The sequence below is a fragment of the Rousettus aegyptiacus genome, unplaced genomic scaffold, assembly GCF_014176215.1.
Source record: "Rousettus aegyptiacus isolate mRouAeg1 unplaced genomic scaffold, mRouAeg1.p scaffold_m13_p_12, whole genome shotgun sequence".
NCBI lineage: Eukaryota > Metazoa > Chordata > Mammalia > Chiroptera > Pteropodidae > Rousettus > Rousettus aegyptiacus.
Genome location: NW_023416287.1, coordinates 39,722,501 through 39,735,508, shown reverse-complemented (window position 1 = coordinate 39,735,508; position 13,008 = coordinate 39,722,501). Strand labels below are relative to the sequence as shown.

Sequence of the window (13,008 nt, the reverse complement as noted above, 5' to 3'; positions counted from 1 at the left end):
GGAATCTGGCCATCTTGGGTGCCCTTGAACTGGAGTCACTGAGGAGCACCCCCCACCAGGTCCCAGCCACTTCTTCAGCCCTTTACCGCCAAGCCCACTCACCCTTTGGGGTCCAGCCTGCCACTCATGCTAGGCTGGTGGTCCTTCTGGAGGCCATCAGCACTAACCAGGATCTGCCCCGGCTGTATCACCTGCAGCACTTTCCAGGACTTCCTTGGGCCCTGGCCCTCTGGAGGAAGCAGAGGAATGATTTTCATGTGCCCCAGCCTGGGACAGGGCCTCACCAACCTGGGGCAGCCACGTACCTCTAAAGCCTATCTTGCCCCCGATCCCTGGTCCTATACAGGAAGGAAGGGAGGGGTCCCAGATGATCTTGGTTGGAACCACACATGTGGTGACACATGCTTGGGGCCACAGGGTTCCCTGGGACCCTTCAGTAGTAGAAGAAGAGAGGTGTATAGGAGGAAAACCCCTTGGGATTGAGTTGAGAGCCAGCCCTATTTCCCGAAGTGGGCACTTGGGCTGAGCCATGAGTGGCTAAGAGGCAGCTGCTGCCAACTAGGGCTCTGCAGGGGATGGAAGGGACCAACCCTGTGGCCTGAATGCCTCTAAGACCCCTTACAGGAGTCACAGGGTCTAGTGGACCCAGGAACCTATCTTCTTTTTTCTGCTACCTTTATCCCCTTGTGTGGAGAACAGAGTGTTCTCTTTGGGAGACTCGGTGACCTCTTTGGCCTTTTTGAGAGCCAAGCGCTTCTCTTGTTTCTCTAACCACTCCTTGGGTGATAGCTTGTACAGGAAATCCTTGTAGATCTTGTAATGCTGCAGAGTATCTTCAAATTTGGAGATTTCACTAAATCCAGGGAGGGGAAAGGTGAGGTCAGGCTCTGCCTCCTGGGAGGCCCCTCCAGAGGGAACCCCTTGTACCCTAGCTAAGGAGAATAGGAATAGGAGAAATGTCATGCCAGGGAAAGAATGCCTGCCCTGCAGGGACCAACGTGGGTTACACCTCCCAGAGTTACAGCCCTCAGGGACTCTGTCCGCCCCTCTCAGAGTGGAGCCTGGGGGCCTCAGAGCAATGTGAGACCTGTCTCCTGGTGGTGTGGCCTTGGGGAAGTCACTGAATCTCTCCTGGCCTCAGTCACCTCATCTTTAAGATGGGCAACAGTGTACAGGGCTTCAAAACCCTGAGATATTTAGGGTTCAGTGGTAAAGTGATGAGATCTGGCTAGGGGAGAAGTGATGGAGGAAAATGTGGGCAGGCCAGCCCAAGCCCAGCATGCCTCTGACTTCACCTTTTGATGTTCATGATCTGGGTAGTCAGATCCCGAATCTCAGTGATCTTCTCCATCTTCGATTTGGTCTCCTTCTCTGCCCTGGAGGTGGGTAGAGGCAGGGAGTCAATCTCAGGTTGAGGGCATCCATACTGCCCTGAGGCCGGGCTGCAGGTAGGGGTGCTGCTAGGGGCCTGGGTCAGGATCACGGTCAAGGTGGGGTTGGGGGGCAGGGGCAGGGGCAGTGGCCTGGTCCAGGCTGGGTCGGTGGGTGTGCACAGGCCCAGGGTACCCTGGGGGGAAGGCACACGGCCAGCCAGGCCCTCCAGCCACAGGCTCACGCTCTCAGGGCCTGCACAGAGCTGCGGTCATTCTCCCTGAGGAACTCATCAAACAGGGCGGAGTCCTTCTCTAGGGTCTTCTCAGCCCGCTCCAGCTCTGCCTCTTCCTTAGTTGCCAGCATCTCCAGTCGCTGGATCTCACTCCGCTTCATATCCAGGGCATACTGAGGGCCACCGGAGCAGGAGTCATGCTTCTCACTGGGACAGCCCACCCTGGTCCCCTGCACAGGAGCAGCTGGGCCTACCTGGATGAGGAACATTTGCCGCTTCTGGCTGATGTACTTGTTTATGTTATCAGATTCCCTTTTCTTTTCTGCAATGAGAGGAGGCAGACATCTGAGGGATGGGGCAGGCAATGGAAAAGAGATCCAGGCCAATAGCTGAGGGTGGGCACACAGCCAGTAAGTAAGGAGCCAGTTAGCTGCTCCTGATGCAGCGCTGTGCTACAAGGCCCAGATTATTACAGGAACTGTGGGAGAGTGAGCCCTTTCTCCAGTGGAAGGAGAGAAGGCTCGGCTGATATACTCCATCTTTATGCCTGGCGAATGGTCCAGGTGAGAAGAGCCTCTCTCTCTTGCTAGAGCACTCTTCTTACCTGGAATAAGACTGGCCACCTCTTCCATGGAAGTTACAGCCAGGTGGACTTAATAACAAAAGACCTAATGGCCAGGACCTGAATAGGGGTGGTGAGGGAAAAATGGGGTAGTATGATCTCTACTTGGGGTACCCTTGGCCCCCAGGGCCTAATTTGGGCAGCAGCTAAGTCTATACTGCCAGAGTTTAAGCCAGGCGGGAGGACAGGAAAGTGGGCATCTGGATGACATTTCAGAGTGCAAGCACAGAGGCAGCGCAGTGGGGCCAAGGGCCATAGGGGCCTCTTTCCTTGGCCTTTCTGAAAAGGAAGACCTAGACACTCCCCAACTTGGGAGAGCCCAGGGAGTGTGGAAAGCACTATAGAAACATGCAGCTCTCTGTCTTGTCTCTCAAATCTTCTCCTTTCCAGAAGAACCTGGTGTGGTGCAGGAGTCCTGTTTTAGGTCTAGATGTCTGGCAGTGAGCCCACTAGGCCCCTGCCTCCCTGTTCTACCTTGGGAGAAGGCCTTGCCCTCAAGGAGATCCAGGGCTCTTCACTGGAAACCAAAACTGGGACACTGATGAGTCTCGTGCTCAAACTGGATTGGTAGTATGTTAGTGTGTTTTCAGTACTTAAGATTTCCTACTGAATCACAAAAATAACAGCTCTCTCACACGCAGCTCTTTCTCATTATGTACGGTGTCAGAAGAAACTGAATATCAGAACCATGAGGTTGTTACAGTCATCAGCCAGGAGAGGAAACTGCCTGCAAAGGAATTAGCAAACTTCTCCGGGATGGTGCAGCAATTAAATGCTGAAGCTGAGATATGAATCCAGGAGATCTAGTTCCACATCGATGCTTTTTACCTCCAAGTCAAATACCTATATTTTATACTGCCTACATTCACTGTGCATGGTCAACACTCAGAACGCATGCAATATTGGGATTCAGAGGCTTTTAGGCTTGCATGCTATCTGGAACTGATCTTTGTGTTGTGATGGTGAAGACAGGGGTCGGACAGAAAGGCCTTGTTTTCCATTGCACTGCAGCCTAGTCTCTCCAAGAACTTTTAAAGCACAGCCCTCCGTGAGGGGTGCAGACCTGACATGGGGGATGGAGGAGTGGCACCTTTTGTCATGGAGAGCTTCCAGGCCGTGTTTTCGTGGAAGGCACGCAGTTGCTCAGCCTCAGCACACGCCTCCTGATCCTCTGTCTCTTCCTCCAGCTGCAGCTCACGTCGGAGACTGGTGTGCTTGGCTGACACTTTGGATGAGTAGGTCATTTTCTCATGCACCCGCAGCGTCTTCTTCTGCTCCCGCTCCTGGGAGAAAGAGGATGGGGTTCCACTCGGCTAGCCTGCATCTCACCGCCCCCCCCCCCACGCACCCCTCCTCCATCCTGTCTGGACTGCGCCCACCCCTCATGTTGCAGGGTTCCCAGGGTCACATGGGCTTGTGCTGGTGCAGAAACAGGGTGGGGGATGCGCACATGCCCTACGCAAGCAGGGAAGGTTGTGGAGCTGTTTGCATGTGGGAGTGCCCTAGGGTCCTGCTCACCACTGCCCAGGTTTGAAAGGAAGTGGGCAGGAAGAACCTCTGGAGAGCAAGAGTGCAGGTGGGGCAGCCAGATGAAGTACAGGCTGTCCACCGGTCAGGTGTGCATTCTAGATAGTACAGTGACACACTAAAAGATGATTCCTCGTTTATCTGAAATTCACACTTAAACTGAGTGTCTTGTATTGTGACTTGCTACATCTGATACTTAGAGGTTCAGGGAAACTTGATCTTGAGTTTCCAAAAGAAACTTGAAAACTTGAGTTTGATCTGCAAGCTCCTTAGTCAGTGTTGGGGGCTGTGCTGTCATTGGGGTCTGGGCCTCCCCACCTATCTTCTGCCTTGCACTGGCCTCTGGCCCCAGCCCTTCACTTAGGAAGATCTCAGGATGTAGGGGGCAGGGTTAGGGCCTCTTTCCCAAAGCCTAGTGCAGGTCTCTGGCTGCAGGGGTGTCCAGCTCTTCCTGCTGTTCAGGCCCTGTGGGGGTGGGGTGGGGGCAGGAGTGTGAGGTTGGGTGCTGTGTTGCCTAGGAGTAGGAATGTGAGGTTGGAGGTGCTTTTGGAGGAAGGCAGAGAAAGCCCCAAAGCAGGGCCATGGTGGGAGAAGAAAATCCAATCCTGTACTGGTGAGGAAAGAAGAAGATCTCCAAGTCAGAGTCAGAGAAAGCTTGTGTGTGTTTTCAGTATCTTCCACTTGGGAAAGTGTGGCTTTTTGTAAGAGCCTCCTTCCAGGGCATGAGTGGGTGCACAGCATGGCAGGAGGGGGCGGGGAAATATTGATGGGTGGTGGCTCACGCAGAGTGACTAGGCAGGAGGTACAGGGTGGGGCTGGAGGATGTGCATTTCCACAAGTGTCACTGGTTACTCAATGAAGTTGTAGTGGGAGCCACTGCTCTGCAGAATCTCAGATGCTGAGCCCTGAGTTGGGGTGGACAGAGTCAATTCAGGAGGGAGCCTGGGACACTGGCCATAAAAGTATGACCAGAAACACACTGGCCAATTCCCAGGGAAGACGTGTACTGGGGGAGCTCTGCCTGAGCCTGGCTGCAGTGAGGCTTGCTTGCTCTGGCCATGCTGTGGTGGTAGGGGAGGGGGATGTCTGGACACATAGGCTCTTGGGATGGAGAGGCAAGAGAGACTATGCTGGAGTACAGAGAAGGTGCAGGCTAGGAGTCAGGGCTGGCTCTGGGGCTCCCAGGCACTGCTGAGGGGCGTGTATATGTGTATGTGCTCATGTGTACATGTCTGTGTTCATATTTGACCTCTGAAAATGCCAGTGAGGGGATTGTGCAAGGCCAGAGCAGTTGGGAGGGGGATCCCTGGAGAAGGTGAGAGGATCCCTGAGCCGGAGATGGGCCTTGAAGGACAGAGAGATCCTAGGGAGGGAATGGAATTTCATGCAAGGGACAGCAGAAGCAAAGGTGTGGTGGCTGAGGCTATGGCCACAGCATCTCCACCGAGCTCACCCTGACAAAGGCTCAAGCGCAATGACGATGAAACTGGGTAAGAGAGTGGAACAGGTCAGAACCCTGAGAGCCAGGTAGAATTTTGAGTTGGTTTTGTATGAAATGGTGAGTCATTTACTGTTCTGGAGTGAGAGAGTGACTTGAGGAAAATGTTCTTCAGAAATCTGGCTGCTGCTTGTATGAGGGAGGAAAGAGCCAGGGGCAGGCCTTGGTCCTCGATACTCACTGAGCGAGACTTATTCCGCTCCTGATCTCTGAGCAAGAAGAAATCCACATCCTCAGACATGTGGAAAGGATTAGCTGAACAGTCAGGAACAATCACAGACACTGGGGAGGGAGATACCTCATTAGAGAGATGAACCAGCATTTCCAAGCCATGGTCTGTGCCTCTAGGGGCCCAGAGTCCTCCTAGCCCAGCACAGGGAGCTTCCCTGAAAGCATGAGTGAGTGGCAAATGTTCTCTTGGATCCAGCTATGTCTGAAGTTCATCTCTGGACCTTCCAGCTCCATAAACTCACCTGTCTGGTTTAACCTAGTTGGAGCTGGGCTTCTGTCCCTGGCATCTGAAAGGGACCTTGTGAATAGCCCCTCCTGTGTCTCAGACATCTGCTATGTCCCAGGCCCTATGGCCTCTCTCATTTAAAGTCTCAGGAACCCCCACTTTGTAGAGGAGGGAAGCAAGAGCTTGCTGTTTTTAAGCGATGGTACCAGCTGATGAGGGCTTGCTGACTCCAGAGCTGAGGCACGCAAGGTGAAAATGTGTTGTCTTTGCAGAAATCTCCATGAGCCTCCCAGGAAGGCTGGGCTTGGGAGTGGGTGAGGGCAGTGTACCTGAGGCCTAGAGAGGTAGGGCAAGCATTTGGGAGGGGCTACCAAAGACCCCAATTCTGCTGCTCCCACCCCCAGGGACTAAAAAGAGGTTCTTGCAGCACATGAGAGAGGGTGTTGGGGAGGGCAGAAGCTGGAGGACACCAAACTTAAGTCTTAAAAATATGGCTGCTTTCTCCCCCTACCCTCGATTTAAAAGAAACAGGTTTCATTGGAAAAAAAAACAAACAGAACAAAATATTCTTTAAAAAAAGAATATGATAGACCCCCCCCCAAAAAAAAAATTGGCATAGATGATAGAGGCTCTGGCGACCAAATCAAAGTTGTGATGGAAATAAGGAGCGGCAGCAAGGAAAAATAGCCTGGGATCTAGATAAACAAGCCATACAACTAGGGAGAAATCCGAGAAAGCATCCTGCAACGGCAGAAGGTGGGACAGGGCGAGGGCGTGGGGCTGCCTGGTCCCACGCAGCTGAGTGGGATGGGGGCTGCGGCAGCAGCAGAGCCTCTTAAAGGCACCGCATCCACTAGCGGATTTTCGTGGTGACAGATTTGCTTGCTTGCTCTAAGCACCAGTGCCCAATCGGCTGTGCACAGGGGGCACCAGGGACTTACAGGGAGACATTGTTGGAGTGAGGGCTGAGGTGAGACTCACTAGGTACAAAAGTGCCAGCGGTATCCATTATTCCCTGTTGAGCCCTCCCCGCTACCAGTGTGCCTGACACAGTGCCGGCATTGCTGTGACATCATCAAACTGGATAACAAAGGACTCTCTGAAGCCCCGCTTCCCCCAACTCATGGCCCCACCCAAACCACAGCCAGGTGAATCCTCAGAGAGTCAGGTGCTTCTTGCTCAGACTCACATTGGTAGAGGCACCTGGCCTTGGTTACTGGTGTGGCCTTTTGAGGCAACTGTAAGCACAGCATCTGTGGATTACTTGCTGAATTTTAATAGGTGGCCCCAGAGGGGTAGAGGCTTGAGCTAAATTTGCCCTGCAGCTGAACCCCACTCAGGACTGTGCCTCTGGACACCTACTTCGCAAACCCACACTAATAAGACCAGAAGACTTAGGAGCTTTGCTTTGTACATAGAAACAGACATGGAAAGGCAGCCAAAATGGGAGGACAAAGCATCAGAAACTCTATGAGAGAACAGAACAGAGATCCAGATATAATGGAGTCAAGTAATCTAACAGATGCAGAGTTCAAAACACTAGTTATAAAGATGCTCAGTGAACTTTTGGGAAGTATAGAGAACTCCAACAAAGTGATAAAAATGGAAATGGAAATTATCAAAGGGAAACAGTCTGAAATAGAGAACACATTATCTGAGATGAGAAGCATATTAAATGGAAAAAACAAAGGAATTAACAAAGTGAATAAAGAAGAGGATCAAATGCCCTGTCTAGAGGACAGGAAAGCCAATCAGGACACTCAATAATAATGGCAAGAATCAAGATGCCAAGACTATAAAAATAATTTAAAGAGGATATGGAACACTATTAAGGCTCCAAATATTCATCTGTCGGCATAACAGAAAAAAATCAAGATGTTGAATAGCTGTTTGAAGAAATAATGATGGAAAACTTCCCTGACCTGGTGAAGGAAATGGACATAAAACCCCAAGAGGCTCAGAGAATTCCAAAAGTCAGGGATCCAAAGAGGCCCACACCAAGACACATCATAATTAAAATGCCAAAGGTTAAATACAAAGGGAGAATATTAAAAGCAGCAAGAGAAAAAAGAAATAATTACTTATAAGGGAACACCCATAAGACTGGCAGCTGATATCTCAGAAGAAACTATGCAGGACAGAAGGGCTTAGCAAAAAATATTCAACAGGATGAAGACCCAGGATATACAACCAAGGATAATTTATCCAGCAAAGCTATTATTTAGAGTTGAAGGACAGATAAAGAGCTTCCCAGACAAAAATAAGCCAAAGGAATTTATTGCCACTAAGCCAGTATTACAGGAAATGTTGGAGGGACTTCTTTAAGAAAAAAAATATGCATCAAAAACAAGAATAAAGAATGGTAACAACTACATTCCTATCAATAAGTATGTTAAATGGAAAAGAATTAAGTGCTCCAACCAAAAGATAGAGTGGCTGAAAGGATAAGAAAACAAGACCCTTACATATGAAAAGGAAGGAGATGGAAAAAGCTATCGCTTTGATGGACCTAGAAAGTATTTAAGTCAGACAGAGAAAGATAAACACTATATACTTTCACTTATATGCAGAATTTAAGGAATAAAAAGAACAAATTAATCAAAAACAGACTCACAAATATAGTGGACAATTTGGTGATGGACAGAGGGGAAGGGGGTTTGAGGGGTTGGGAGAATAGGGTGAATGGTTAAAGAAGTACAAATTAGTAGCCAATGGATGGTCATGGGGATGGGGAGCATGGCATAGGGAATGCAATTAGCATTAATACATTGGCTAGGTGGAGGATCTTGGCGGAGGGAGCAATTGGGGGGATCATTTTACTAGCTATAGAGATGTCTAACCAATGTACTATATACTTGAAACTAATTAAAATTTTAAAAATTTTAAAAAAGAATATGATTTAAAAACTCTACTTTGAATCAGTGGCTGATAACTATTTTGGTGGTATTTTCTTCTAGTACTTTTGACACACATTGTTAATAATTTCACATCTTCCTTTTAAAAATATAGAAACCATTCTATCATTAGCAGTTCCCTGTGAAACAACCAATTCTTTGTGGACCTTGTAAGCAAATATTAGGGGCTGCAGTGATGCACTATGCCATCAGGATGCACTTGCCATGACATGTGTAGCAGCCATAGTGCTGCCCTGGACATCCCGAGGACATCACTGACTGCTGCTGACTGGTTCTTGAGAACTGATTTTCTGAAGGGAAAATCAGAGGCAGTGAGCAGTTTTCAGGCTTCAGAGACTTAAGCTAACCTGCCTTCCTGGAGGTCTGTCTCATTTTACACCCTCACCAACAGAAAAAGGGTGCTGTTAAAGGGATTCAAAGTCATGATAGTCTCAGAATACCTCCCACAAGATACTTATTACCAGTAGAAAAGGAACTTTACAATGGAGAAGGCCCGCAGACTCCACCTTGCTCAAGAGATCAAAGAGAGACTCCAGCACATTACTCGATATTCCTGTCTAGGACGTTTCATCTGCAGTCTGTCCTGAGGAGGGATTGGAAAAGCCCAAAGTAATGGACATTCTATAACATCTTTGCACTATTCTTTCAACTTTTCTGTAAGATTTAAATGCTGTCAAAGTTGAGAGTTTAAAAAATTGAGTTATATTCAGAATGAGAAGAATAAAGGCTATCTGCTCCTTGGCCCAGCCGATGGGAGAAAGTCAGAGGGGCATCCAGTCTCGCCTTAGCTTGGCTTCTGAGGAGGAAGCAGGGCCTGCACTGTGCGAGGAAGTGGCCCATGACAGAGAGGAGATGGCACATGGGTGGTGTTGGTCCAAGGTCCATCAGGGATGTCTGGACAGGAGGGACAGAGGTGGTTCAGAGGCTTATACACTATGGGAGGGACAGGAGACTGTCACCAGGGCTTGTGCAGGTTTAATTTGGAGAGTGGTTTCTTGTCCCATGCCTAATCATGATTTTCTTTTACACATTGACTTTGATATTGACAGAATCTAGGAGAGACTGTAAAAGGCCCTGTCAGCCTTGGGAGTCCAGGGAGATAGATGAGAGATGGTGAACTGGACACATCAATTTTTCCCCCCATTGGGCCCCCTCAATCCCCATAAATGACATAACATAAATTTAGAAATGGTGATAAAAAGAAGGGGGCAGCAAAAGCTGATTGGGAGCTTTGGGGGAGGGAAGGCAGACAGGGTGTGGTTAAGTGGGGAAATGCAGTCCAACACAAGTCCAGGAGGAGGCCCTGGAGGGCGGGGTAGCTCTGGGTGGCAGAAAGGGGCAGGGGGCCCTGGACAGAATTGCCATATCCAGTCACCTCCTCAGTCCTCGCCTCTCTCTTATTCCTAGTTCCTGGCCAGCAACCCACGCAGATACATTTGCTCTAAATTCAGAATAGTGAGGACTGAGCTTGGGTCAGAGTGGTGGGGCAACTAAGTCTATATGTCCCCAAACTGACTGGTAGTGTGCATGGGCCGCATATCTGAGTCTCCATCAGAAAGATTAATTAAAATAGCTAGCAAGCCCTGAGTATTACCCTGGGCCAGAATAAGGACCTTACATGACTTAATTTTCATTAAAACCTATAAGATGGGAATTATTGTTACCCCTAATGAGGAAACTGAGGCAAAGAGAGGTAAGAAGCTCACCCAAGGCTCCATAGCTATAAGTCGCTATGTGGAGACTGGCTCTGGAAACAATTTGCATTTGCAGTAAAGTGAGTAGGGGATGTTTACCATCAATATGAAGAAAACCGATGTGTTAATGTGAAGATGAGCCCATTTTTAAGGCAATCATTTGAAGCAAATCATCCCAGAAATGCAAAGTTAGTTTAACATTTATAAATCAATCAATGTAACATACACTATAACAAAATGAGAGAGAAAATTATATGATCATTTCAATAGATATAGTAAAAGTATTTCATAAAATTTAAAACTTATTTTGAATAAAAGTCTTAGGAATCTAGGAATAGAGGGAACTTCCCCAGTCTGATAAAGGGAAGTAGGGTGGGCTGAGAAATGGCCCTCAGAAATGTCCACACCCTAATTCCCAAACTTTTGACTTTGTTACTTTACTGGTAAAGGGGACTTTGCAGATGCGATTAAGTTAAAGACTTGGATATGGGACTCTGAGATTACCCAAATGGGGCACTTGACATAAAGGTCCTCATAAGAGGGGAGCATGAGGGTCAGAAACAGGAGGACAAAGAGGTATGACAACAGAAACAGAGGTCAGAGTGTTGTCACGGAGAATGGAAGATGCTACCTATGCTGCTAGCTTTGGAGATGGAGGAAAGGGCCACCAGCCAAGGAATGCAGTCAGCTTTTAGAATTTGGAAAAGGCAAGAAAAAAATTTTCCCTCATAGGGTCCAGAAGGAACATAGTCCTAGAACACCTAGCCTGTGACATTCATTTCAGACTTCTGATCTCCAAAGCTGTAGGATAATATATTTACATTGTTTTAAGCTACTGAAGTTGTGGTAATTTGTTACAGCCCAAAAGGAGATAAATACAAGTATATACAAGAAACCACTATGTGAAATTTTGAATGTTTTCCTGATCAAAGAACAAGACATGGATACCTATCTTTGCACTTCTAGTCAATGTTGCAGCAAGGTTAGAAAAAGAAATAAAGATAGAGGATTGGAAACGAAGAGAAAATAATGTCATTCAAGGTAACATGATTATATAGCAAAAAAATCCAAAGAATCTACAAAAAAAAAAAATGGTTACAATTAGATCAATTAGAAGATCTTACTGTGGAATTGAAATAAAACTTAGAGAAGATAGAATAAACAGAGATCTTCGTGAACTTGGGGATCAGCAAAGAATTTTAAAAGAGGATGCAAAAAGTACTAACTGTAAGAAAATGATTGTTAAAATGAACTATGTTAAAATTTGGAACTCTTGTTCATTAAAAGTTACCACCAAGAGAGTGAAAGGCAATCCACAGAGTAGGGGAAGGTATCTGCAATGCTTAGAACTAACAAATGTCTTATATCCAGAATATTATAAAGAGCTCCTAGAAATCATTAAAATAAGAAGAAAGACAACTCCATAGAAAAGTGACCAGTAGAGAAAAACAGGCACTTTGCAATACATAATAATCAATGGCCCATAATCAGGTTGATCACGAGGGAACATGAGATACAAATACATATCCTAATGACTAGGTAGTGTTAAAAGAATCAACAACATGTCAAATGTTGAAAAGAATGTGGAGCAATTGGAACTCACAACTGTTAGTAGGACTGTGAATTGGTACAATTTCCCTGGAAAATTGTCCAGCTTTATCTACTAAAGTTAGACATTTGACCAGCAATTCCATTTCTTTGTATACACTCAAGGGAAGTGGGTGCTTATCTCCCCAAAAAGCATTTGTAAGAATATTCATAGCAGTATTATTTGTAATAGCTAAAAACCAGTAAGAACCCAAATGTTCATCAGCTCTAGAAAAAATAATACATTGCTGGCATACGCGCACAATAGAATACACAGAGCTACAACAAAGAGGGAACTTCTGCTACATGTGTCTCACAGACATGATATTGAATGAAGGAAGCCGGAACCAAAAGAGCACAGAGTGATTCCCTTTATGTGAGGTTTGAGAACGGATAAATAATTCTATGATAGTAGAACATTGGCCATCTTTAGGGGAAAGGCAGATGGTGAATAGGTAGAGGGTATGATGTTGTATACATTTGTCAAAACTTATCAAACCATATACTTGAGATTTCTGCATTTTACTGTATGTGAATTATATCTCAGTGAAGAAACAAAACAAATCCAAAATCCAGACGCTTCACCCTTAGTGTAAGGATCAGTTCAGCACAAGCATCCATGAATAGAAGAAAGTACTGGTTGAATAGCTGGTGGCGATCTGCGATGGCCACCACTTGAACCCACTGATCACAGCATGGCCAACAGTGAGGCAGCTAGATGTGTGGGCTTTTTATGAAAGGTGGTAAGAGGCACGCAGCCCACCTAGGAAGTAGTCTGTGAAAAACATGGAACATGTATCCTATCAAGCATCTAATGTCCAATTAAAGGAGACATGGGGAACAGAGAAACAGTTTCAATGACAGCACTAAGAAGAAGATATATCACAGAGGACATTCTACAGGATAATTAACACCATTTCTCAACAACTAAAGGCACAGAAAATGAAAGGACATAAGGGAGTGGCCATGCTAGTTAAAAGAGACTGAAGATGTTCAGATCTCATTTGAATCCTGATTAGAATGAATTTTTTATAGGAAGACATTTCTGAGTTAAATGGGTAAATCTGGTGATGGTCTGGTTAACTTCATTGTGGGCTTGTAA

The 13,008-nt window shown here is 46.9% G+C and overlaps 1 protein-coding gene across 6 annotated transcripts in view; it reads right to left on the bottom strand.

Annotated features, from left to right (window-relative positions):
• The window catches only part of CFAP100 (cilia and flagella associated protein 100), a 44,498-nt gene that overhangs the window by 19,815 nt on the left and 11,675 nt on the right, over nucleotides 1–13,008 (bottom strand). For 5 of the 6 annotated variants that reach the window (XM_036229742.1, XM_036229739.1, XM_036229740.1 and 2 more), the window contains 6 exons: nucleotides 5,435–5,535; nucleotides 3,319–3,511; nucleotides 1,616–1,928; nucleotides 1,296–1,376; nucleotides 675–853; nucleotides 103–229 (listed from right to left, as the gene is read on the bottom strand). In XM_036229742.1, the coding sequence (XP_036085635.1) occupies nucleotides 103–229; nucleotides 675–853; nucleotides 1,296–1,376; nucleotides 1,616–1,928; nucleotides 3,319–3,511; nucleotides 5,435–5,535 (994 nt within the window). The remainder of the gene's footprint in view (nucleotides 1–102; nucleotides 230–674; nucleotides 854–1,295; nucleotides 1,377–1,615; nucleotides 1,929–3,318; nucleotides 3,512–5,434; nucleotides 5,536–13,008) is intronic. The other variant, XM_016160530.2, reaches the window with a different exon arrangement.